Source organism: Streptopelia decaocto, assembly GCF_964273445.1.
Source record: "Streptopelia decaocto genome assembly, chromosome: 5".
Classification (NCBI taxonomy): domain Eukaryota; kingdom Metazoa; phylum Chordata; class Aves; order Columbiformes; family Columbidae; genus Streptopelia; species Streptopelia decaocto.
In genome coordinates, this window is record NC_138659.1 from 63,999,243 (window position 1) to 64,026,042 (window position 26,800).

General features: G+C 41.1%; 1 protein-coding gene across 24 annotated transcripts in view; it reads right to left on the minus strand.

Annotated features, from left to right (window-relative positions):
- ABLIM1 (actin binding LIM protein 1) overlaps positions 1-26,800 on the minus strand; it is a gene marked incomplete at its 5' end in the record, with an annotated part of 210,397 nt that overhangs the window by 122,175 nt on the left and 61,422 nt on the right. For 14 of the 24 annotated variants that reach the window (XM_082052509.1, XM_082052500.1, XM_082052499.1 and 11 more), the window contains one exon: positions 16,434-16,677. The exons of 8 other annotated variants lie outside the window; for them this stretch is intronic. In XM_082052509.1, the coding sequence (XP_081908635.1) occupies positions 16,434-16,677 (244 nt within the window). Of the gene's footprint in view, positions 1-1,721; positions 2,017-16,433; positions 16,678-26,800 lie in introns of those variants that run through there. 2 more of the 24 variants (XM_082052516.1, XM_082052501.1) reach the window with 2 other exon arrangements.

Sequence of the window (26,800 nt, forward strand, 5' to 3'; positions counted from 1 at the left end):
ATTATCTGTGTGAACAGGGGAAAAAGTTATATTCAGCATCAATATTAGTAATCATTGTAAATAATGTATTAAACTTTGTGGGAAGGGGGAAAGGAAGCAATTTGAACACAGGTCTTTTGCACTTTTTCAACCATTTATTGTCAATTTTTCCCCAGTATTATAGGAGGTTTTCTCCCATGTGTTTTTTATAGAAACAACAGGTTTGTTTTAATTTTATTGCAGGTATATGACACCTTTCATGGTGTAGGATGCTGAAATGGTACTTACAGAGTACTGCTGAGGTAGAGCCCCATGTCACACAGGGCACCCAGCAAACTGAGCATCAGCTGGGCAGGGAGCACGGACACACCAAAGGATCAAAACTGAACACACAGCTAAAAAGGTGACACATTTTATGTACAGTCCAAGTAAATCAGCAGCCTAATTTAAAAGCGTATCTTAGAAAATAGGCAACAATTATGCTAAGTTGAATGATACTACACTTTTATGAGGAGTGGCATAGTTGATTCAAATTATTCTGAAACCTGCGGTTTCAAGGATTTGGGGTGAAACTGCCACTTAAATCATCTCTCACATGGCTTTCTGATCCTGGTAGCAGGTCAACAGTTCACAACTGACATAATAAAAATGATCCTGTAAATCTGAAGCAATAGATCTCAAATCTGCTATGTAGTCAATACTATTTATGCTAGGCCACTGCTTTTCATCAAGAAAAAATATGGGTAGGCTGTATAATGGTTATGACTATAACTCTCTTGATACATCTGACATACTACGACAGGCTAACGAGGCATTCATTTGTCCTGCTCTCTTCCATTTAAACATCTATGAAGCTAAATTCACTCCATTTATTTCATTCACAGCATTAAAAAGAACCTTAATGTGGGTGTTTAGAGTTGAAAAACCGCTCACTCTTGCTCCACATCACGACTTTTTACATCTGTTTCTTCCCTAGTTTGAATTTATCCCACGTTATCTTCTACAGAGTCCTCAGAAGAACACAGATCCTCCTCTTCACAGAAAGAGATTAAGTCTGTGATAACATCATGCTCCAAAATCACATCCAATCCACTACTCAAATACAATTCAGAACATAATTCACATCTTCACAATGCAATAAATCACGCAGACCACTAATACTGCAGGGAAAGACCCCACGACCATTTCTAAATTCTTTGACTAGTAAATGCTTCAGTAGGAGGCTTAAAACATTATTTATAGGGAACTGAAACCGATCTCTAATTTACAGCTGCAAAATTCAAACAGTATGCAAAATCTCACATAATCCATTTTTTCATTAAAAGGTAAAATAACACCCTCTCAATTCAGCCTTACTAAATATAGCAATGTTTGTCTTTAAAATTTTAAGCTAACTGCTTTGGTGGCCAAAGCTCTTTGAACTGCAGCAAACAGAGGTGAAAAACAGTCAACAGCAAAGCTGGGTTAAATGACATGAAAAAAAATTACACGTACACATAGAAGGATCCCAGCTGTGCAAACACTCTAAATTAGGTGTGTTCCAGATTCTACCCTTATTAAAACAGGTACAAAGATAATCAGTGCAATCCACTGCAGGTTTTGGCACATCACTTTTACAGAAAGCAAAACAGCAAGTGTCAATCAAAGCATGATTCATTTTAAATGTGAAGGTTTAAACCTCAGGTGATTATGGCTGGCACGTTATGTTGTTTCTACTCCAGTCTATCAATAAACATAATTACCTTTTTCTTTCACCATGGCAAACAAATTTTCTTCGTAGTGGAAGCAGCAAGAATTAGCTGAAGTAATTTAAACACAGTCTCTTTTCCAGCAGTGTGTAGCTGAGATGGATTTAAAATAATACAAATAAAAATAAAAAAGAGGCAGCTTATTCCAGATAATTATATTCCTCGGTCAGATTTCCCACAAGATCTGCTCAGCTTGTCACTGTCTTTCCTTCTCGTGCCTCTCACCTTCTTCCCCTGTGGTCTAATGGCAGCTCCTGCCCTGCCTGTGGACTCTGCCCCTTGTGCTGAACAACCAGCCCCAGCTGCTGCCGCGGAACAACCGCCGAATTCCACCGTCCCAGTTCCCAGCCCCTGACACCACCTTGCATTCCTCTGCCCTCCCGAGCGGGGCTGGCAAGGCAATCTGCGAAAATCCGCAAGTGAGGAGATGCGAGAGAGAACACGAGAGCTGTTCAAACACACACAGAAACATAAAGTGCTATCTATGAGCTTCCTATTATTCTATTTACTCAAGCTGAGCCAGGATCAAGAGGGGAAACCCAAGATGAACAAGTGCTGAGGCAGGCTGGGCACGGTGACTTTTCTATAGTGAGCACTGCTTATCCGCTCCTGGTTTTACTTTAGAGCTGTTACCAAATGCCCATTACTAGAGCACAAAACATGCTAATAGTCTCTCAATGCCTTCTGACCACAGCACAGAAGAGAGTAACACAGAATCTGCACAAACTGAGAATACTGACTCTACTCACTGCCTTGAAGTAACAATAAAGATGATCGAAATGAGAACTGTCACCACTCGGTGAGCACCCGGGTTTAGAAGCAGAGCCAGGGACTAAGTACCAGAGATGAGATTTTTGCTATGAGTCAAGATAAGCACTACATTCTGAAACACCAAATAATTGTAAACTACAACTCCTCTTGCACTATTCCTCTTGAGATGACGGCCATACGTACTCACTGCCATAAGTACTCACTGAACTGAGAGGAGAGTTTGTGCACTGAAATGGCAGCACTCACAGGGGAATTTCACCCCCCAACAAGGCAAAGCACCACTGACCTTCCAAGTCATGGTTTTCCAGGCACTAAACTCTACCTGAGAAAGGACTGGTCAGTAAACTGATGTTAAACAACAAAGCAAACAGCCCTTCACAATACTGTCGAGTCTCATCATCGAGTAAGCTTCAGAATATTTCTGTTTTCTACTAGATGATACAGGTCAGAGGTGAGAAACAAAGCTTTTCTAAGCATAGTTTTATTCAAAGTTATGAAGAAGAGCTCGGAGATATGATTAATCAAAACCCTGAATGCCCATTAAAAAACACTTAATGTGTACAATTTTTAATACATAAATACTGCCAGTATCAAGATTTTGGGGAACCTCTGTCACTACTATTATTAGCCACTTTTTCCTTATTTATAACTTACTTCATTCCTCATTTTAGGTAGCTAACAGTGACTTCACCAATACAAACCTACCCCATCATAATTTTGCTTGGAGAGTAAATTTTAGTATTGGTGGCTTAGAGGCAGAGAAAATTACAAAGGAACACGAATTGACTTGCCAAAGATCACAGTGACCTCAGTAATAGAGAACAACGTCAAATGTGAAGATATTCCGGGATAGATTATAGGCAGATTCATTGGGCTACAGCTTCAGCTTGAGCCAAACCCAGTGCAAATGTGCTTTAGGTTACACAATGGAGGTGCAATTACATTTATACTATGTCCTAAAGCATGGGCTATGTTCAGCCCAGACTCGAGAGCTGGACTTTAACTGAAGCTCACACCTCCACAATGGAATTCCTTCTTAATGCTACTATATGTAGGGAGAGAGAAATTAATGTAAAGAAACAAGCTGTAGGCATCAGCCAGACAGAGCAGCAGATGGCTGATACCTGCTGGAAAAAAAAACAGAGCACAGACACAGTGTTAAAAATATTTGCAGTCAATAAATTCCAAATGTTTTGTATAAATGCCACCCAGAACAACAGAAAGAAATTAAACAAGCCAATCTGCCTCACCCAAAAGATCTCTGTTATTCAGTGCCGTTCTTTGATAAATAAATAACTAAGAGAGAGAGGCAGAGATTCAGGCACATGCATGGAAAAAAATAGTTATTCTATTCTAACAAATCTAGGCTGGCTTTCTATTGTTAGCAGTCTAACGTGTAGGAGAAGCACAGCCCAGGCAGTCTGACATTCCTGCTTCTATGACTCACTGTGTTACTATTAATAACACTGGAGGCTCCAGCGGGGAGCCGGGCTGAACCCCACCAACGCTGGGGCACAATCCATTATGTCACATTTCTGACACATTCGAGATGTCAGGTTGTAACTCAACCTGGCTGTGTTCTTTTTCAACCCGTATTTTGTAAACAGTCAGGGGACAGCCCCCTGAAAGGGGCACATCAGACCTTCATTCATAAATATTTGATCTGATGTGCGGAGCAGGGTCTATGGGCACTGTTAACCCCTTCCTGGGATCCGCAGACACCCTCAGAACACTCGCAATGATTATCATCCAGTCTTTGTGCCGGCAGCTGCTGACACAGAAGCCGCCCGCCGGTATCTGGACTTGGTGTTCTCTGAGTTCATTACCTCCATTTTTCACATGTGCTAGAGATTAGCGCTGCTCTATCTCATCTCACCCTGAGCAGAAGCCTTTCCTCACGTTGTTCAGCCACAGAAAACCACAATGTTGGACTACAGATTGTGCACAAAAATTATTTAAAAATACAGACTGCAAGAAATTATACTGGAGATTTAAGAGTCAAATTTAATTTACTCCTGAGTAGAGATATAAAGAGCAGACATTGGTATTGGAAATAAAATCTTTTTACACCAGGATTTTTGATTTTTATCTCATTGTTTTAAGCCTTAAGACTAAAATTTATCCTGCCATACAGTTCAGAATCTACTCAGATATCCTAAACTGGAGATGAAAAAGAGATAGCAATTTTAGAAACAAACCCCTAGTATTTATTGTTATTTCGAGGTGCATATTTCAAAGGAAAGCAAAATAAACTTTTTTCTTTAACTAACCTTTTGCATTGTATAAATTAGAGTCTCCCTTGAACGGAGTATAGATGGAAGAGTCACCATGAGTATACGATAGGTAAAAAACATGCTTATGTTGCTGTTATTTTCTGGTGAAAAATACCCTGTGCATTCAGCAAAAGGCATGAGAGCCATACTGAGAAAGAGTTAAACCAGTTTGTTTTGCTTTTTCTTGTACCTTGATAATGTTGAAAAGCACATGTAAGATACTAAGCAGTTTAGCCATGATTTAAGATTTGTTATTCTCATTTTAAAAGCTGGCTTTCATATTTTTATCTTGTACTCATTCTTCATAGATGAGATCATGGCTTAGAAGTATCAGTGCACAGTTTTTATACAGTTTCTTCAAAACTGACAAATATCTCTTTTTCATCAAACAATGAGGGGAACAGTCTGCTAGCAAGCAGAAAAGGGGAGAAGTTGTTCTATTAAATAATATCCAGAAAAATACCCTCTGTTTAATGTCCTTGCCTCTGGCAAACAGCCTGGCACAAACAGTTTTGACAAGAAATCCTGCTAGAGGCTTCCACAGCTTAACCACCGTACAACCCAGGTCAACTGAGAGCCATCGCTTCTATAACGTCTTGATTATGGCATTTTGCAAAATACTCCCTTCTCAAGGAAGGAAACACCATTCTCTCATGCCCTTAAAGACAAGGTGACCCACTCTAATTGTTACCCTGACTCAACTGTGCCTGCTCAGAGTCAAACCAATAATGCCAACATGAGATTTCTTGCAAAAGACCTGTGACCCAGCGGTGGTCCCAGTGCCCTGATGGAGACACAACAGTTTCCAGTTTTAGCATCCTCAAAAGCTGTACAATTAAGTATTTCCTGGCTTCTGTTCCCCTTGAACATACCCTGCTCCAGCAAGCTATTCCTCTGACATCTCTCCCTCAGACATTAGGACAACTGGCAGATTGTCCATCTTTGGAGGACAGCTCAAGCAGTGGTGCTGCTCAAGGACTGTAGCAGGCAGGGAACCGACTCAGGCAAAGCTGGTAACATTGGTGGAGATTCAGATTCACCCAGACACACTGCTGAGCAGAATTCAGCCTGTACTTCACAAAACTGTCCCCCACAGGAGGTGTGAAGAGCTGGGTGTTTGCTCCTGTAGACAGACATGAGGTGTTGAGTCAGGCTGTTCTTGCATGTGCTGCTCCTGTGCCTCTCCAGGCTCTTACAGTGCGCGCAGTAACTCTGCTCGTCTTCCCAACCTGCAGGCAAGCGGCAGGGGAAGCTCCTTTATGGCAGTTATTTCATCCTATAGCCTTTCCATACCCTCCACACAGTTTTTGCTCTGTAATGGCTTCATACTGCAGCTTGTGCAATGGACTTTAGGCTGCCAACCTCTCCTCAAGCCCATCTCCTCACCACACTGCCCTGTGTGGAACCAGCAGAACATGAAGGAGCAACGACGACCCCGCAGCCCGATCTCACCTCAGACCCTCTGTGCTGCCCCGTCACAAGTCTTAAACAGTCTAGAGGAGGGTCCACACACCCACCAGAGAGCAATAATATCCTTCTTTCTTAAGACATGCTATGGTCCTGAAACCCTATGTCTTGGGATAATCGCATTACCTTACAGATAAGACTGATCCTCAAGCAAATAATGCCTGATGCTTAGATCCTACCCACAACTTTTCTGCTATGCTGGGTTTTTCTTTGCAGACTATGTCATGCTGGTTTGAAGACAGTCTGTAATAATGGTGTCTACAGTCCTGTATCATTGTTCTTTAAGAGTAAATAAAATTAAAATTTACCAAATACATCAGCTGATTCAGCAAAATACATAATGCATTCATTCTGATATTAGTATTTTTTTTAATAGAGCCATTTAAATTAGACTTCTCAGGAATAAAACATCTATTGGGTTTTGATGTATTAAGAGGTCTGGATTTCTTAAAATTTCATTTTTTGAGGTTCTCACAAGCAAAATTTTCTTAGTAGCCTGCTATTCTGTGTAACAGTAATGGTCTGCAAAATACAGATAAACCAGTAAGAGTAATGTGTAATTTATTGCAAAACAAAATAAGGAAACAAGGATAGGTGGCTTTGCTCCAAACATTAAGAAGTCTATAACACACATTTATGTAAAAAACACCTGAAGCCTCCAGATCATCTTTAGAAACAGATGAGAAAAGTTGGTTACATTATATGCCTTTGCAGTGGTCCCCAAAATATACAAAGCTCAGTGACGGGTCATCTTCTTACTGTAGGTTTGTACCTTTACCCCTGAACACACACTGATACTATTGATACAACAACTGGCTTCCAAAGTTCTTATGCTATTGCTAATTCTTAGAAAGGAGATCAAGTTTTCTTAACACCTGTGTGAACTTTTACACTATGCACACATAGGTGATGCCAAACCAAGATACAGTACAGCAATATGCTGTAGTGACAGTGGGTTAAAACTCAGTACTTTTTTAAACTACTGTATAAAATCATCCCTGTTCACCTGCTATAAAGTAAAATCATCTAGCCAAATCATGATTACAACTAGTACTATTGCTGATAAAAGCAACTTGCCAAAGTTTACAACAGTACCAAGGATGTAACAGAAGTATGGAAGTTATAGAAAGGTGACAAGTATGATCAGAAGTTACTTGTCTAGAAGGAGATACTAAATGGATAAGGATACTTCTGTGTTGAGACTAGACCTGGAGGGAGACACGTAGTGCAAGATTTCAAAAACCATGAGTAGCATGAAGAAAGTAAGATACGGTTATGTGCTGTTTATTGCAAAACAGGGATCGCTGTTTACTTGACACATACTTGCATTCTTCCCTAGGTACCTACCATAGGCCACAGGCTACAAGGCCAGACAGGACTTTTATTCTGGCTTAGGATAGGGGCTGTTCCACTGCATGTAACAAAAAAGCAGCAAACTGCTCCGTTTCTCACTTGCTGTGCCCAGGTCTTGCAGGTTTTGCAAGGTTTAGGCAGAGAATACTGTCAGCAGCTATTACTGACCATAAGCACAATTACTGCTAAAAACTGCAAATAACTTGCAGGAAGGTGGGAATCTCCAACAGGAAAGCATATGTGCAAGTGTCACGCTTTACTGTGCATGCCTAAAATTAAGGAGATTTGATATTGATAATCCACCTCAGAATTGGATTAACGCTGCAGAATAACCCGCACAGCCTGTCTTGGGAGTTCTTGCCTCAGTGAAACCAGCAGGAATGCAGCAGACTCCCCAGTCTAAAGAGCTTCTCTATGAGAGGTCCATGAAATACCAGACTGAAGCAGCTTCCTGCCAATCAGTTAATTTGCAGAGCAAATAAACAAGTTCTTTGTCTCGCAGCCTCGAGAGACGTGACAGATCAGCTCATTAGGCATTAACCTTCAGCGTGTGCCTCGGCAACACAACCCGCAGCAAAGCAGGTGACAACGAAAATTCCTGGTCCCCTAAGATGAGGCAACCCATCACGTGGGCACTGGATATATACCACCCTCACATTTAAACTGGACTAACCAATTTTCACTGTGCCAAGTGACATATTCTCTTTTTATTCCATATTAAACTACACATAGAAATCCAAAAAAAGTTTTTTTAAAAGGCACCTAAAACTGTATTGCAAATGTATTTCACTCCCAACAGCTATTTCCCAGCCCACTGCCCTACCAAATGAACCAAAAAGGACCTGAAAGATAAAAATATGCTTTCGAAGTGGATACAACTTGGCTACGTAGTGTAATAATATATTCCAACAAGCGTTTACAACAAATAGACTTTATATCACCTCACATCAGCTTCTGAAGCTTTCCTACTAGTGGCTCTTTGATTTTACCTGCTGGCTGGGGAGGTCACTTGCTTCAGTATGCAGAAACGTCTATCTTTGAAGCTGTCTTTTAAATTACTTGTTGCTGTTTCAATAGTAGGGTCATCATAAAATTATTAAGCTGACACACAGCAAATTGATATTCCAAACAGAGTAGGTAAACCGATTCGTACATCTCCACCAACCAGATTTTTTGAAAGGTAACTACAGAAATTATTTTGCTGCTGCTCCATAAGAGGGTTTGGTCACAGTTAGTTACACCAAACCAGATGCCTTATTGCCTCTGCTTCAAAGAAAAGGGTCACATATTTTAAAGGAGAGTTTGCAAACTTAAAAAATAAACAATACTTAATCCTCCAAGTATCTGCGTATACTGATAAGCTAGTTGGGTTTGTATTTTTGCATTTTACAGTTTAATGATGCTATGATTTACATGGAAACTGCACTGACAGCTCCACTGTCTAATTCACAGGGTAACAGAACAGTGATAAACATTCCCTGGTGCCATAATGTTTCTGCATCCCACCATAAAGACCTGCTCCTTACAGGAAAATAACTGAAAACTGAAAAAATCAAAAGCAAGATTATGCAAAAACTGCTCACAAACTCCCATTCCAATGTTTTTGTCTTTCTCTCTCAGCTTCACCTGGGTGAAGAGCATTCCTGCTTCCCTTTCTTCCCTTCTGCTCCCCTCAGCTATTTCCATTTTACTCACAAAAAGCCCTCAGAGGTCTACCAAACATCTGCCAGTCTCTCAAACTAAAAGGTACCTCTAAGGTCCCTGTATACAAAAGTCTACTTAGTGATATCCCCATCTCTCAGGCATGAAGGAAGAAAAGGAGCCAACAGCAATTATAACATCATTCATCCTCTCATCAAACAGTACATAGCAGCCTTCCAGTACCCAAAGGGACCTACAAGAAAGCTGGAGAGGGACTTTTTACAAGGGCATGTAGTGATACGACAAGGGGTAATGGCTTTAAGCTGAAAGAGGGTAGATTTAGATGAGATATAAGGAAGAAATTCTTCCCCATTAGGGTGGTGAGGCCCTGGAACAGGCTGCCCAGAGAAGCTGCGGATGCCCCATCCCTGGCAGTGTCCAAGACCAGGCTGGACGGGGCTTTGAGCAACCTGGTCTAGTGGAAGGTGTCCCTGCCCATGGCGGGGGGATTGGAACTAGATGATCTTTAAGGTCCCTTCCAACCCAAACCCTTCTGATTCATTCTGTGATTCTACATGAGGGACATATGGGAGTGGATGAAGCAAGGGAAGAGGATGTATACCAAGCTCCTTCTCTTCTACTCCCTCCATGCTCCAAAGTCAAAGCTGCAGTGAGTGAGGGTGGCCATTTCCTATGCCCTTCTCTCTGCTCTGAAGTGTTCCTGCTATTTCACCTTTAGGATAAGCAGAGCAGGCCCAGAGAACGGCTTTCAGAGGAGAAGAAATAGCAATACACATTTCTCTTTTCCCCATTCCAGTGGCACCAGTATTTTACCACTAGTAGAAAGGCTAGAACTTCTTCAGCTTGAAAGCAGCTTCCATTCCAGATTCACCTGTATCTTTCCTGTCCGCAAGAGGCTGTGGTCACCTGGGATGTCCGTGTTCTGGCAGAAGAGAGGCCGCTCTTGCCATCTGAAGCAGAGGAGGGTAAAGCCACATCTACCGTCCTGCTTCAGCCCTGCCCAGGAAGGGGACCGCTTTTCTCTCCGGGTTGTTTAATTAAAATACCAAAGTTATACAACTGCAAATAACAGACACAGGGAGGAAGTTTCAATCAGATACAGAACAAAAGCAGGACTCCCTGTAAACAACGGCAGGGGATGTGTAGCCACAATACAGCGGGTCTTTCCAGTCCGAGCTGCCCTCAGTGCTACTGAGTCACAGACCAAGGGACATCTTTGCTTCAGCTCCCCTTAACCATCTTCTCACTGCTGCTGTTGCCTACGTATATAGCCACAGAGGAAGCAAACCACAAAACTCTCATTATTTCTTTCTACTTAAAGCTGATTTAGCTCTAGCATCTAATAACAGTAGGAACTGCAGTTTTGTTCTTGTTTATTGGATAATAGATAACAAAGAATTTTGGTGGAGAGGGAACAGCGAGACCTACAGAGGTAAATGCAGTTGCTCTAAATCGTGCTATGTTAATGCAGATTAGTGCTAAACCACTGATGTACTACTAAGCAAATTAGCTTGGATTGATCTTGAACACCAGCAGCAATTTATCCCACAGCAAATTAAACCCAAAACAGGAAGCCAAGGGTTAAGACACTGAATGTTCAAATACTTGACGTAAAATGTGACAGTGATTAAGTTGGAGTGGAGATATTGCAAATGGCCAGAGGATGAAGAACTGGTCCTAATTGATCACTTTTTCTTCTAAATACATATATATATATAAAACTGTGCATATTTACAGAAGCAATGATTTTTATGGCCTAACACAGAGAAGCTGTTTCAGCTGTATTTCTTACTCAAACACAAACCTACTACTCAGTATTTTTCACAAGTCTATTTGTCCCTAGAATGCTGAAGCTGAAGCAACTGCACCAGGTGAACTTTGTTCACTGCAGCCACTCTGTGAACCCTGCAGTAACACAAGGAAAAACATCTGCTTGTGTTTAAGATCCAATAGGTGAGCAGAGAAAAACTATCCTGTCCTGGTAAAGCTGATGAAATAAGCAACTACAACTTCAACGGATGCAATCACTGCAGGATCAAAGCCACATCAGCACTGTTACTGCAGCAAAGGGCAGAGAAGAAAGCAATTTCTCCAGTATCAGCAAGAGAGAGAGGAGGAGGGAGAGGGAGAACTTTCACCTGTGGGAAGTTTGCAAACTTATTAACAACAGTGTAATACCCAGACATTGCAGCAAGCATAAAAGGGAGGTTTCTCACTCTTTGATGGTCTTTGTCAGGGATGCGTGATCCTTATGCTGGACCCCAGTGTTTGCCGGCAATTCCCAGAGGTGCTGAAAAGCACCGTGGAGAGGGAGGCTGCTCCCAGGGTGATACCCAGGTTCGATGACTTGCTTGGTCCATGAGGCACAATATGCCTAGAAACTTCTACTTTAACACTGCAAGGCTGTCCCCAAAAAAATGGGACTTCAAGGAGAGAGAAATCCAGCTTCCCCAAATCTGAAGACACTAGGGCCATGTACTTCTTAAAGACAAAAATAAAAAAATAAGCAAATGTCAGTGCACTCAACCAGGTCCTTAGCTGACAGTGATCTGTAACCACAGAAAAAGAGTCTGGAAGACTCAAAAAATCACATATGAGCTGGGTAGGCTCAAGCACCTAGATCATTTGTGAGATTCTTAAAACCCTCCAAAAAGATTGTACAACATCCTCAGGCAAACTGTTCCACCGCTTCTCTGCCTCCGTATCCAGAAAGTGACTTCCCATTATACAAACTGGATCTTCCCTGCTGCAAATGCACCTAATCTCTTTCTATGCTTCTCAGGACAATACAGAACACATCTCCATTTGACAACTCCCCATTTGTCTGAAGACTGACTAAATCCCTCACTTATCTCCGCTCTCCTAGATTCAGCAAACCTAATTCTATTCATCTTTTCTCACAAGTCTTTTTTTTTTTTTTTTCTTAATACTATTCACATTGCCTTTAACTAGATTGCTTCCAGTTTATCAGTATCTTTCTCAAAATGCAATGTCCAAACCTAAAGACAGTATCAAGCAGAGTCCTTTTCAGCAACAGGAACAGAACAATTCTCTCCCTTGCTGTTCATATCTCCAGCTGACACAACCCAGAAAAAGAATGGCTTTTTTGCAGCAGTGTTATATAGTCGATCTATATTTACAGTGTGAGAAGTATAATTAACCTGCATGTATTTTTCTGGAGTCATGTTAGTTATTTTCCATTCCTCACCTGTACAAGTCAAACACTTCACACTGCTATTCACCAGAATTCAACTGCACAATTTCAAATCATCTAGCTGACTTGTCAGGACTATTCTTCTGCAGGACAGTGTCTGAATTCAGAATCATATAATACTCCCAAACCTGGATTACTACAAACTTTAAAAGCATGCTCCCTGTTCAATCATATAATCATATAAGTCAGCATCATAAAAAAAGAAAATTATATAAGGACTGAGGCTAGGAGAGAGCGCTCACTTGAAGGAATCCATTTGAAAAGCTATCAAAAACTACCTTATCTGAAGTACATGAGCAGTCTGTACAGCACCTCCCAGCATCTAAAGGGAACCACCTGCTACAATGCCAACAGAACCTGGATTTTTCTCTGTCACATCACCACCTGCCACTTTCAGGATTGCTGAGCTTTGGACACCTGACAAGTTCACACAGCACCATTAAAATCCTACGACTGTAGGTCACATTAAGTACACATTCTGGGGAGAGCTACTGTGAACACCATTAGCAGGTAAGACCAAAGATTACAATATACTCTTCCCCCCCCTGCGCCTTCCTTCTTTCTGCCCAGGTAATGATGCGGACTGGTGGTAAAGAAACTGCAGCCTTCAGGGTGGTTTTGGGCTGGGTACTAAGACCATAAAATGACAATGGTGCACAAAACTTCACTTGCTCATCTCCTGAGCTCCAGCTTTCTTGCCATAACACAACAAGAAAACCCCACTGATACCAGCCAGCTGATGTGTGGGAACTTAGATGTTAAACGGTAGGCAAAGACAGAAATGCTTACGCTGCAGCTAGTATTTTAGAATTGGATGTCTGGTTTAAAACCTGTCAAGCCCATTCCTCTCAAGAACACCCCACCTCTGTGTCTTCCCCCCAATCACCATGTTGACATCCTGGACACTTCCCCCCAAACACACACATGTAGAAATCAGGCCTTTTTTTCCCCAGACCCCCATTTCTCACAGGCTCCCAGTTCTCCATATATTTTCCTGCACCAGTCCAGCCTGCTCCCTGGTTTTACCACTGAGCTGTTCTCATGCTCTCTGGAGTCCCCCCATGCCTTTCTCATCCTCTCAGGTTCTTTTTGTCTTCCTTTACATCTGACTGATCCAACACAAGCAGCCATTCTCACAAGCGCTGCTTTAAATTAAGACTGTTACATAAATAGTTACTGAACTCACACATGAGGTCGGTTAGGTAATACGGTATAGAGCTCCTTTCCCTCAGGTGTATCCCGCTGCCACATCCAGAGTCACCAGTTTGGAGGGGTGTACCAGGTGTCATCTGCACGAGTGACAGATGACAGTATCTCATACAAGAAGCAACATCACACAGTTCCAAGCCAACCTGCTCTTTAAATTTCCACTGCTTTTTTGCAACCAACTTTGAACTCTTGCTCGTTCTAAATATCAGACATTTTTCCACAGAATTCTTAGCATCCGAGTCTGGCCTACAGAGGATCAAAGCCACGTGCTGACCCAGGCCTTCTAGGCTAAGCCAGACTTGGTTGCAGCAAACCGCCTTGCAGCAGTCCTTGGCCAAACTCAGGGAAATGCAGAATGAGGGTCCTTTCAGTGATTCAAAGACTCTTCTGAACTCTTTTTAAAGTTTTCTTCGATTTTTAGAGTACTTTTGACTGTCAGTATCATACCACTATTTAACCTCCACCAATCTCCTAATGAAGAGGATGGAATTTTATAACACAAGTGCTAAGTAAAAGCAAGTTGCAGGTTAAATCGAGGAGACCCAAAAGACTCACTTTCCTGTATCCTAAATAGCTCTGTACTTGTTGATAATTCAAGACCTTCCAAAAACCTAAAATATGAACCCTTCCTGATGGTTATGACTCCACTTATGAGCAGCAAGGAAAACATTTAGTGATTCTCCAAATGCCTTGAACAGCACAATTTCTAATCTCTGTTTGTAAAGCCAAATACAGACAGGAAACTGTCTTTCAGCAGAGTATATAAACTGCTAAATCTCCTAGTACTTGAGGCACCATAATCCCCAAGCAGGCACATGGCTTAAGAGACAGACTCATGCGTTTTGCATCTTAAAGTCACATACAGCTTTTACAACCAGGTCATTTTCAGTATCATTCCACTACTTTTGCTCTAAGTAGGTGAGAGTCTGATTGCAATTGTTTTAATTTAAGTAAAGCTGAGACACCTTGCAGCCTTTCAGATAGCATTATTCACAGCACTGGAAAGCAGGACCACAACAGCCATCCTATTGCACAGTAGCACCCAAACTGTAGGATGAAAGGAAAAAACAGCCCCAGTGGTTATTTGCATCACCTATTGCAGCATAACGCTAATCAGAGCCTGTCCCACTAGCTTTGTGTTCGCTTACAAATGAGTGAAGAAATGCAAAATTGCAGGTTTCTAGATTCATTGAAGTCCCATACAAATTAAAAGAAAATCGTACCTGTGTGAAAAGGTGGCTCCCAGCTGGCTACAATGGCAACGAATTTCTTTGGAGGCCTACATGGATTGATCATATAGCTAATCACTGTTCATTCAATTAATTTTCTATCTTGAATTGTGATTTATCGAAGTGCCTAAATGGCAGAAGTTTTCTCCAGATTAGCAACGTGAAACACCGGGCAGGGGGTGGCAAAGTAGAATGATACCTGCATTTTCTGGTTCACAGCCATATTACATATTTGCCCCATGTTTTAGCAACACCTTAATTAAAATTGTAGTTTTAAAATAACCGATCACTCAGGAGCAGTAACTATCCAAACCAGCAGCTGGGGTTTGGCCAGTATTACCCTTGCAGTGTGAAGTTCATTTGGTACAGAGTTGACTAGCAAAAAGCTGTTTGCACAGAGGAAAAGATGTTATCTGACACTGACAAAATGACAAACTTGAAAGCAGATCTTTTAAAAATACTTGTCTACTGTATTCAATCACTCAGTATTAACATTTTGAAGAGCAGAGTGACAAGTATGTAGCAGTTTTCTTATCTGCCAAGTACAGGCAAAACTCCAGCACATAACTAGTTTGGGTTATCAAAACTGAGGTCCATATAGTAAGACCTAAAAGACAATACCTTTGAAATATATCTGAAAACTTCATATTAACATTTACAGCCAATTTCATAGATCGGAGTTTCCAGGAAACTTTTTTTTTTAATGGATTGTAACAAATAAATTAAGCTGATGAATTCTAGATCTAAGTCTTCCCACCACTGATAGCTCTAGGAAGGAATAAGCCAGTGCTCAATATTGATGAAAAACACAAACTGAATTTTAGGAACTACTGGGAGGAACAGAGAATATTGTTATGTCTCTGTACACACACCCACATTATGCTACATGCTGAATACAGCTCTATTACACGATTTTTCAAGGGTTAGAGTAGAATTTACAAAATAAAGGTAAAAAGGATAATCAAAGGCACTGGGTCTTGCACAAAATGCATCTAAATAAATTATGACTGCTTATCTTGGAACACGAGGTACCTCGATAAAAGATACAACAGAATTCTAAAAAACTCACAAGTGACAACATGAAGGTGAACACAGAAAGACTTTTAGTCACCTATTCCAATTCAAAAATGAGGAAGCTTCAAATGGAGCTACTTGGCAATAGGTTTAAAACAAACAAAAGGGAATATAGTTCCATAAAACCCAGAGGAAGCTCTGGAACACACCACTACAAGATGTTGTGCTTTCAAAGGCATTTTTCTAGCTTGGCTAGTTCTGCACATTAAAGCCTCCTCTGTCCCAGGACAGCCACACAGAGAAAGCTGCACCTATATCCAAACAGCTTTTGACTACTGAGATTCCAATTTGGCTTTTTATTCTTCTTTCCCTCCTGTCAGTGATAAAATATTTCTCCACACCTGAATACACTTGCTGTCATAAAGTATATTGCCGCTACGCAAAAAACAGGCTGTGCAGTAATTTAGCCTATTCGCCAACTAAAATCCAAGATGCGATGCCAGTCCTCACTTACCCAGATCCTCAGGAGTGTCGAATAACCGCTCACATAAGTAGTAGTCATCAGGATTCAAGTAGGGCAGTTGCTTCAGCAAGCTCTGCTTCGGAATGAGATACAAGACCTCTGCAATATCCCCATCCTCAATTATGGACATCCTTTTGACTGAATTTCGGAATTTCACCTTTTCCAGCACCAATTCTTCAGTTTTACTTGATCCACACAGCTTCCCAAAGCTGTTTAAGATGGGGAAAGACGGCATTTCTATTCAGAAAGCAACTTGTGGTGCTTGTAGTCAGTCTACTACTCACGGCACACTGCCCTTACCAATCCTTCTCTTTTTCTCTTATCCAGCAAAGGAGATTAAGGAAGATATATTTTTAGTGATTATCTTCAAGAGATTATGTCAGTATGCTTGGTCAGGTGACTGCCATCTACAACTATTGTAATCAGTTGCAACTCATCCCTGGGAATGCAAAAATCAGAAGCAAAACCATAAAGAGTATCTGAAAATCAGATTAATATTCAGGACAAGAGAAAGAACGTAACTGAGGTATATAAGAGGATTAGTTTAAAATCAAAAAACCTTGCTGTGTCAAAAATCTTATTATGGAAGAGTCATCATGATAAGCTACAAATGCACATCTGTGCACATAATCTACCGTGCCCCTGTTCCGTGCCAGGTCGTGCATGTGCTACGGCAAAAAGCTTACAGGAAAGGTAGAACGTGTTGGTCCTTCTTTTTGAGGAATGTACGAGGGCTGGTAGCACTGCTTCATAAGCAGATTTCTTTGGAGAATTCCTTCTGCAGCTTTCACTGCCTATTCCAAACAAAAGCCCTTAAGCTTTCCCCTAACTATTAAGGGTTGGCTTGCTTGTGCTCTTCCTCTCCGCTTTCCTGTGTAGCTGACAGCAGAAGCTTTGCAGATACCGCAGATACTTCCTGCTTCACTTACAAGAAGTATTTACATTAATCCAATTCCAGTGACTTGCTAATCTAATCATCTAATGAATATTTCTCCCTGGGTAAAGGCAGAGTTAATGATCAACGGGGCACTGGAAAGTCACAGGAAATTCCAAAGCAAAAGAGAGAAAAGAAAAAAAAAAGAAAAAGAAAAAAGAAAACCACATGCATCATCTGCAAGAGAAAGTTACAGGTGGACCTCAGACCAGGACCCACTCAGAGAAAAGTTCAGGTTCAGCCAAACTCCCAAACTGTGCAGACTGTGTCTGGCCCAGGTTTCAGTTCCCCTTAACACAGAGGAGTTTGCTACAGCTGCAAAATGACCTGCTGTAATAATTGCACGGCTTCCAGTTACGCCTTTGCTAAATTAGAAGGTGCAAAAAACACTAACAGGCTTACTGAGCACAGAGAGAAACTGTCATTAAATTGTTCCCTTGAAACCCAGATTTCAAGTACTATCTATAGATGGAGGCAGGCTTGGAAGGGAAGACTGCTTTATTTACTATTTTAAAGAGAAAATATCATCTCACAAATCAAGATTTTGATCATCTAGTACTACACGACTCCTATAAGATCCTTTGCTTTTTATTTGTCAAGTAGCAAGACTTCTATGTTATCTTGAAAATAAGCCTGAAATCACAGTTCCCCTTCAACAGCCATTGTGCTGGGTTTGTAACCAGTCACAGACATAGTGGGTCAAGGCTGGAATAAATCAGCACCACCATACTAAATTTAATGGGGTGATGCTAACGTATATTTGAGAAAGAGCTGTGGCTCAATAAAACAGCAATTTGAGTGCTGCCTTAGCGTATCTTCTATCAGATCAGGAATACAGCAAAGGCTGTATTTCAAGTGTTCCCCCTAGGAAATGAAGCTTTGTGGCAATTTTTCACTCTCTCCCAGATTTCACAACCTACTGACCTGCACACTACTGCCAGTTGGTGGAAAAGACAGATCATCTCAAACTCCTAAAGCTTCCGCCACTTCAGCTGAAGGTGGATCACCATTCCGTGCCTAAAGCAGAGGGATGACTCATAGGAGAGGGCTGCTGCACTCTTAACACAGCTATCTCTCAGCTTAGCATAGGAATATCTATTTGTTGCTGGATAATCAGTGACGGATGTTGACATCTGACGACAGCAGTGCCAACCATCCCATCTCTCCAACACATCAAGGTGGACTTTACCCTTGGAGGTAGGCGAGGTAAAAAGTACACATTGCCCTGACACTAACTCAGAATCCTCAGAAAGCAGAAAGGTGAGCTGTGCAGTAACTTGTTTAACTGTTCCAACATTTGCAATCCCAGCTTGAGCTTGGGGGGCAGCGGAGGTCCGTGCCCCTTCCCCACAGCATCTCCACTATGGCAGCAGCCAGTCCGTGACCGCTGGAGAAGGGTCTGATGTTATTTCAAACAGCAAAACGTAATCCAGACTCCTCCCGCCAGCAAGACGTGGGATCAGTGGGGGACCATGGGAACAGCTCTGTTTAGACAAGCATTTTGTGACCCTAACATGCCACTGGAGAAGCATCCTGCTTAATTAAAAATAGGAGAGACCATTCTAATGATGCCCCTTTCCAACCCTGACTGTTGCTGCTATTGTCTGATAACTACAATCTCTAAGGCCACATACCAGCTGAAGCTTATAACACAAAGCAATATGATTTTTTTGTGGTTTTTAAGTATGGAGTATGTCTTTGACAGCCTCTATTGTGTTAATATGCAATATAAAAGAGGGTAAGAAGTAGAAGTGAGCAAAACAAGACCAGAAAGCATCACAACAGCTCCCAAGCCAGACAAAGGGTTGTTTGGAGCATTTGGCTCCGAGGGTCAGATCCTGGTGTCCAAGGTAAAGGACAAACAGCCCTGTACAACACGCAGTTACCAAGCATCAGCATTTCACCATAGCCAGAATCAAAAAGACAGTGGCAATCTCCTGCCGCTTAAGTCAAGCACTCGATTAAGTGGGAAAGATTGATTTCTAATGTTCTTGCTGAAGAGATGAGAAAAAGGCAGAAAACACAAGGCCACAACCCTGTCCTTATGCTTCTTGAAACACATTCTCAGGAATCCAAGGCGCCCAACCCAGAAGCAGCGTTGAGGAAATTTCCTCAGCATTTGCCAAGTAGCAGAATATTTCCAGATGAGTGCCAACTCAGAGCCGTACCGAGTCCAAGCACTCAGTGCTGGGGGCTGGAGGCTTCAGAGAGCACAGTTTGAGGTATGGGCGCTTTCCAGACTGACCGTTCCCACAAGGGACTGGCTATGAGACAGGAATTAGGCAGACTAGCTACTTTAAATATTTTATCTCCTTACCAACTCTATAAATATTTTATTTCTCAATATTTTCAGCCATCTCAAGATCATTTCCTGCTCAATTCCTTCTGAATTTACCAAACTCATTGGCTATCCCGATGAGAAAAATACATATACGCTTCATATGCAGCCTGGAATAGAAGCTTCTGTACTAATGTTACTGGAACAGAAGAACCAAAAAAAAATTTGAAAGCAATCCACAAGCAAATTGAACAACAGAATAGCAGGTGTTGAATAAAAGCAAAAATTAGACACCAAAGGCTAAAATCATAGAAGAAGAAACATCTTTCTATCCTCCTGAACAACACTCAGGATTAAACTGGCCCTTCAGCTAAATAAAAGGCAGAAATGTGTAGTGCACTAATGCTGCCTTTAATTGCTTCTGCCATCAGAATTAAACTGCCTGCAAACACATTTCACTGCAACTTTATTCTTGCATTGAAAGCAACAAAAATGCCAACCAAAAAAAAAAAAAAAAAAGAACTTGAACTCTGTCCTGCTACTTCAGCAAAATGTAGGTGCAAGGAAAAATCAAAATACAGACACAGAAAACAATGTAAAACAAAATCAAATGTTCCTTTTCCCTGATGCCATGTCAGACAGTAACAGGTTTACTGCACAGGTAAATGGCCCCAACTGATGTTTCACGCATCTATCCAAGGCAACAGGATAATTTTCTTCTCCCATGTGTGAATTGTCAAAGATGTTGAGAGTAAGGAGAGGAAAATAAAAATATATTAAAATTAAAAACATTCTTCACAGAAATGAAAAATGAGCAAGCATTATGTCTATTTATACCAAGAAGTATAGTTATCCAACCAATAAAATAATTAAAAGAGCAAAAGAGAGAGTAAAAAAATAATTCTAACATTCAAATTCACACACACACAAACAAAAAAAGAAAAAAAAGCTTTCTCCTTGTGGTGAAATTAGTTCACACGTGCAGCTTTTTCCCTTTAGACACACGCAATTTACTTACTCAAGACCACAGGGTGATGTACAAAACGCTCAGCTATTTACTGTGAACTTGAGGAAACACTTCATCACATAACAGAGATAAAAAAAAAAATCCACATGCACATCTTGAATTTCTTTACCTAAATGTCCAAAACAGGCCGTCATCTTCTGGGCATAGTAACACAAGCCACTGTTGCTGGGGGGTTCCTCACCCAGGACCTGCTGGCTCATGGCTCCAGGAGGAGCTGCCTCTCCCTGCAGAGTCACCCAGCTCCTCCTCGCTTGAGACTGAGAAGCCAACGGAGCTTCCTCTCCCAATTCATCTCCATTAATAATTCAGGTACTACATAAAACTTGCTGAGCTTTAAAAACCGGTAGCGCAAAGCTGCTTTGTGGCTTTTGAAGTAATCATGGTATAGTCCTTTAAAAGTATCGCAGCTTATTATATTCCAATGGTTTACAGAATATATTTTCAAATGGCAACAAAATCCATTCTTTTGCTGCACAAGTGGAACTATTGGTGGCATTATGCTCCGAGATCACTAAGACATTTAAATTAGCCAGCTCAAACCCAGAAACAGAATTACCATATAGAGAAATGCATTACGATATACTCCGGCAAGCAAACACATCCACTACTGTAACAGCACCACTAGTTCATCCTATATTGCCATGCACCACTTCTCAATGCTATAGATCTTCTGGGGACTAAAAACAAACAAGAAAAGAGCCCAAGTACTAAGATATTTTCTGGCACTTTCTAGGATGATGTATTTCAAACAAAGGCACCACAGCCAGGAGCACCAGGCAAAGGGTATTTTCTCAGCTCCCTCACTGCAGGTGAAGCTCATCTCATCTTGGTCATCTTGGCTGAGAAGAAATACCCAAGAACCGGCCCAGCAATCCTGCTCTGGGCCAGCTGCAGCAGCCACACATACCTGCATCTGTTCCTCTCTCCAGAGACCAGAGCATTGCCAGACTGACCAGGGGAGAAAGAGCATTAACAACCACAAATCCACTACAAATCACACAATCAGTGACACCTGTTCAGCTCAATACTTGCAGAACGGCTTTGGCTGTACTCTCTGACTCAGGTGAGCGTTACCAATGAAGAACAGGTGTTCCTCATAAACAAATATGTTCCTGGTCCACCACACCTGTTTTTTCTTCCATTCACTTAACGCTTGCTGCTTCCTCATTAAGATCACATCCACTCATGAAAGAATATTTAGTAGAGATCATATAATGACTGCTGATGTCCACACTGAGCATTGTTACTACTAGGTAGACAATTTAAAAAGAGATCTGTACTAGTACATCTAGATGTAAATTTTACAACAGATGGAGAAGCCTAGTTATTAACATTTAATATTACTTAAACAGTTTATTGTCTATAAAAGCATAAGGCATTCACATTGTTTATCGTGCTATGGGCTGTGAAGGATCCACATAGACATGAATTTTACAGTCCACAGGTCTCTACCAAGTTAGTTTACTGCTTTCAGCCCATACAAGGTTCTATAAGGTAAGCTATACTACTGCCTGTGGCAGGAGGAACATCAAGACCACAAAGCCCCAGGGCATCTCTATACTGGAAAAAAACAGTGGCTTACTGAAAAGGGCTAACTGAAATTGATATCAAAGGTAAAATGATTTGTGTTATAACTCAGCTGAGCAACCCAATTAAGCACGAGTCTCCCAGATAGGCTTGTTATCAAGTTGTCAAGTCAAAATTTTGTCTTGACTGCTATTAGACCTGACAGTTAACTAATCATCCGCCCAACTCCACCCAAAACACCTGTTTCTGCAGCACACACATGCAAAAAGCAGCATTAAAGATCTGTTTCAAAGTCTGTCCAGTCCATGAGGTCTGTGAAAGGATAGCAGCAAGCTCAAGTCTGAATAGGACATTTGTATCATCTTCCACTACATCAAATATTAACTCTTTGAAAAGCCATCTGGGGATCTCCTGAGGTTGTGTGCTGCAAATTCGATCTCATCTTTATATGGCTACACCAAGATTTGCACACACAAACTATCTGGTTAAACTAATTCAGAAATAAGAAAGCAAATGTTATTTTATGCATTGATTTCTCCTTGGTGTTCATTCCAAAACACACACGAAACATTGCTTTGCCCTTTATTCTTCTGTTACAGTTTGCACCCAACAAAAAACACAACTACATTTCGATCTCAGGCTTAACTAAGACCACATGGTGACAATTTCCTTTCCCAACTGATGACATTTGCAAAATCTTCCAGCTGAATTAAAGCATTGTGCTCAGCTTCCTGTTATCAACCATGGCTGATAACTTCATGGCACATGAGCCCTTGATAACAAAAGAGCAGCTTTGCTGGGCAGGCAGCAGCACGAGCTCTTGGGAATGCTGTTCCCTTTGCTGTATGTTCAGCAACCGAACCTGACTCACTTCCCTAAGCCCCCGTATCCACCAAGTGTACCCTTCAGTGAAGATAAACATTAAACAAACAAAAATATCTAAACAATAAGCTTGAGATTATATCTAATCATCTTCTTCTTGGACAAAAGAGAGAGCAGCACCAGCCATTTACCATCATGTGCTTTTATTAGCCGGGCTGAAATAATACACAGAAAAATCAATCACCAAATGAAATATTTAAATGATGGGGGGGTGGGGAACAATGTCAGGTGGCAAAGTACTGTCTACTACCTCTGGAAGCCTTAAAACATTCCTTTCAAGCATCAGGTATCGGCTACTATCAGGGATCACATGTACAACCACTGGGAGTGAAATGGTTTGAATCCATTTCATAATTACATTGTTTCTATATCGGATAATCCACTTCCACCAAGAATACTGCAAATAAATAAACAGAAATTGTTTTTAAGAGTTGATCTATTAAGCTTATCTAAAAGCAAGGAACAAAACTGTCTGTAGAACTTTGAGTTCGCTGACATAAAACAAAATACTAACTCTGTCGACATCACTGTTCTGTGAAACCGGAAAACAACAAACAATAACTTTTACTTTCCTTGTACTTCCCAAACTCACCAATTGGAACCTTTTTAAGAAAGATTTCTCAAATTATTTTTTTTTGCCTTCTGCAGGAACCTGGTATCTTTGAAGGTTATCCAGTTTCATTTTAAAAATGATTTCTTCTACCAGGTTTAAAGCTAAAGCAGAGACAGACAACTAAATCCCCAACCTGTGACAGAAAACAGGCAGTGCCTTTGGAGACACTCAGCTGAACATTCATGCATGCAGAACTGGACCTCAATCTGCCAAAGGAACCCAGAAATAACGTGCAGTTCCTATGGCACTGCACCTGCGATGCTGATTTATTTTCCTGTTAATGACCAAAGGCCTCCGGGATGATGCTGCACTAACACAAGTGCTGTTAAGAATGTCACCAGCACCCAGATGAGTTACTGCCATATCCAGAACAGCCTACGGAGATCCCATTCCACCACATTTAAATAAGCAGCAAAATCATTTGCTGAAATCCATTTTTAGTATTTAATGCCATCACAGCTACCAAGGTATCTGCTTCCATAATCAACTATTCAAATAATTAATAAATACTGAGATTAATAGAAAGAAATTAAGACTGAAGGGCTGGAATGCTAACCTGGGATTTGAGAAACCTGCAGCCGCTGCTCTCCCACAGACTTGTTCATCTCTGAGCCATCCCCTTAATCTCTTTTAGTGCATTTCCCGTATCACTTTCCCCCCTCACACGGGAATTGTAACAATTGGTACATTAAAGACTGAAGTTTTCAGATTTTGTGATAACGGGAACTATAGAAGTACTACAGACCACACTAGGGAGTAACTAGTTAGCAATAAAAAAAGAGGTCATGTAAAGCATAGCTGAGTGCTTCTCCTTGATCTTAATTACCTTCCAACTTCATTACTGTATTTCTTAATGATTTTCCAACAGATTGCAGCCCTTATTTAACACTAAAAGTGCTCGTTTCCCCTGGAGAATCATGTTACCAGATAAGGCGAACATAACTAACTCTGTACCCTCTTCTCTCATCTGAAAACTCCATTTTTATCTATTCTGCCCCAAACAAGCCAAATCTCTGTTACTCCAGTTGCTGTGACTAGAGGAGTGCACAGTTACACAGTTATGACAAAAGGCATGACTCAACCAAAGGCTATTCACCTTACTTTATCAATTCTAATGTTTATTTCAGACTAGCCACAGGAAAAAAAAAAAATCTCTGTCCTCAACTATTTTCAGACATAAAAATACAGTGTGTGCATTAATGGATCCATCTATTGCATTATTACAAGATGAGGTGGTTCAGCATTTCATTTCCTGGCAGCACAAGGCAAATCTATTGATCCGTAATGTCAAGAACACTGCACCACGTATTCCTACAGCAAAACCAAGCCTTTTTACTTACAGCAGGAAAAAAACAACTGTAATTGCTGACAACTGATGCAATTTTGTGGGTAGGATATAGTGAGAGCTATATGAAATATAAATATAAAAATGCTGCACCTCCAGGACTCTGGGAGGCACAGGCTAGCTCTGGGCACCTGGCTGTTCCAAATTTCAGTCCCAGTTTCTATAAGTTCCAGCACCCATTGCTCTGAGCATAGTCTTTAACAGTCCATTGCAGCGCTCCATTTTCCCAGCAGCTGGTGCATGATGGGGATGTCACAGACCTACTGAATGCCATGCTCCTTGGTCCAGGCGTCTATGAGGGTGTTGCGGAAAGGAGTCCCATTGGCTGGCTCAGTTCTCTCTGGGCTGCCACGTGTGGCAGATGCACTCGATCCCCCAGTCACCCCCAGCCAAATCCGCAGCAGTTTGGTCCAGGCTCCAGAGGAGGGAAGGGCCTGAGCCATAACCAGGCCAAGAACTCCTTCCAGGAGACCCACAGGGAAGCAGAAGGGCAACCGAATGCTGGTAACTTGTGAGCGCACAAGTCTCATACACACTTTTCTTACTCTCTGCTATTTGAGTACGAGTCAACCACTTTCTTCTAGAAAAACAACAGCCTGGATGAGCCCACTTTGAGCTCTCCCTGCTAAATAAGTGAGCTGTATGGCAATGGTTTTACTACTCAGAGGTCAGTGTAAGACTCTGTATGATTGAACTGACTCAACAGCACAATCCCAGTGCTTGCCTACCTCAACGTTTACAAATAACCCCACGACTTCAGTGGGGCTGTGCACTGTGCTTGAAGTTAAAGAGACTCTTCAGTCACTCTAGGGAATAATTAGCAAAAAGGATCCTGGCAGAAGCCGGCAGCCCTTCAGATATTCAGTAACAAAATGGTTTGGTTTAGTTTTGTTTTGTTTTTCCTACTCAGCAATGTTTAGGTATATCTTTTATTCAGATATTTGAGAAGCAAATAAGTACTGTGGAAAAGCATTTAACATTTTTAATATTCTTCTGTTTACTTGTGGTCATTACTGTGTAACAGTTAAGCCTGTAATAGCCTGGAAAGAACAACAATCAAAACAAATAAAAACCAAACAAACCACAACTAAATTATATTGGCTAAAGGTCTGAAGAGCTGGAGATGGTACATTAAAATAGCTCCCTATTGTGTTTCATATTAATTTTGCTTTCAGACAATCACAAAGGTAGCTTCAAGTGAGCAAAGACTTTCAAGATAAATGTAATTCCTTTAATCAGACATTTTTCTTTTCTTTTCTTGAACTTCAAAGTTTTTCTTCCAGCTGAGAGAAGAAACTTTGTAACATTCCCTTCTCAATGTAGACTTCATAGTAACTGAGACAGGAATAAGTTGGGAAGCAAAGAGATGAAAGTTGAAAGCTCAGTGTTCTCTCAACCCTCACATTTATTTCTTGTACCTGTATAAAGAGCGATGTGTTACAAGCATGACACCAAAGAAAGCACCACTCCACTTGTTTTGTATTAAAATCAAGTGGATATTGTTATTCTCTCTCTTCTGACAAGTCACGTGATTACAGAAATATGCACAGCAACTTTATTCAAATGTTGAACAAATAATTATAGCAGAATAAAGGTTTCCCTAGGCCACTGCAGGACTTCTTGAACATCTTAGTTTAACATTCCCCATTCTCTCCTAACAGTGGATCTTCTCCTGTAGTTGTAGAACCAGCACAGGTGATCATTAGAAGAATTAAGTGTTTCTCTTACTGCATCACACTCTCAAGGTCTCCA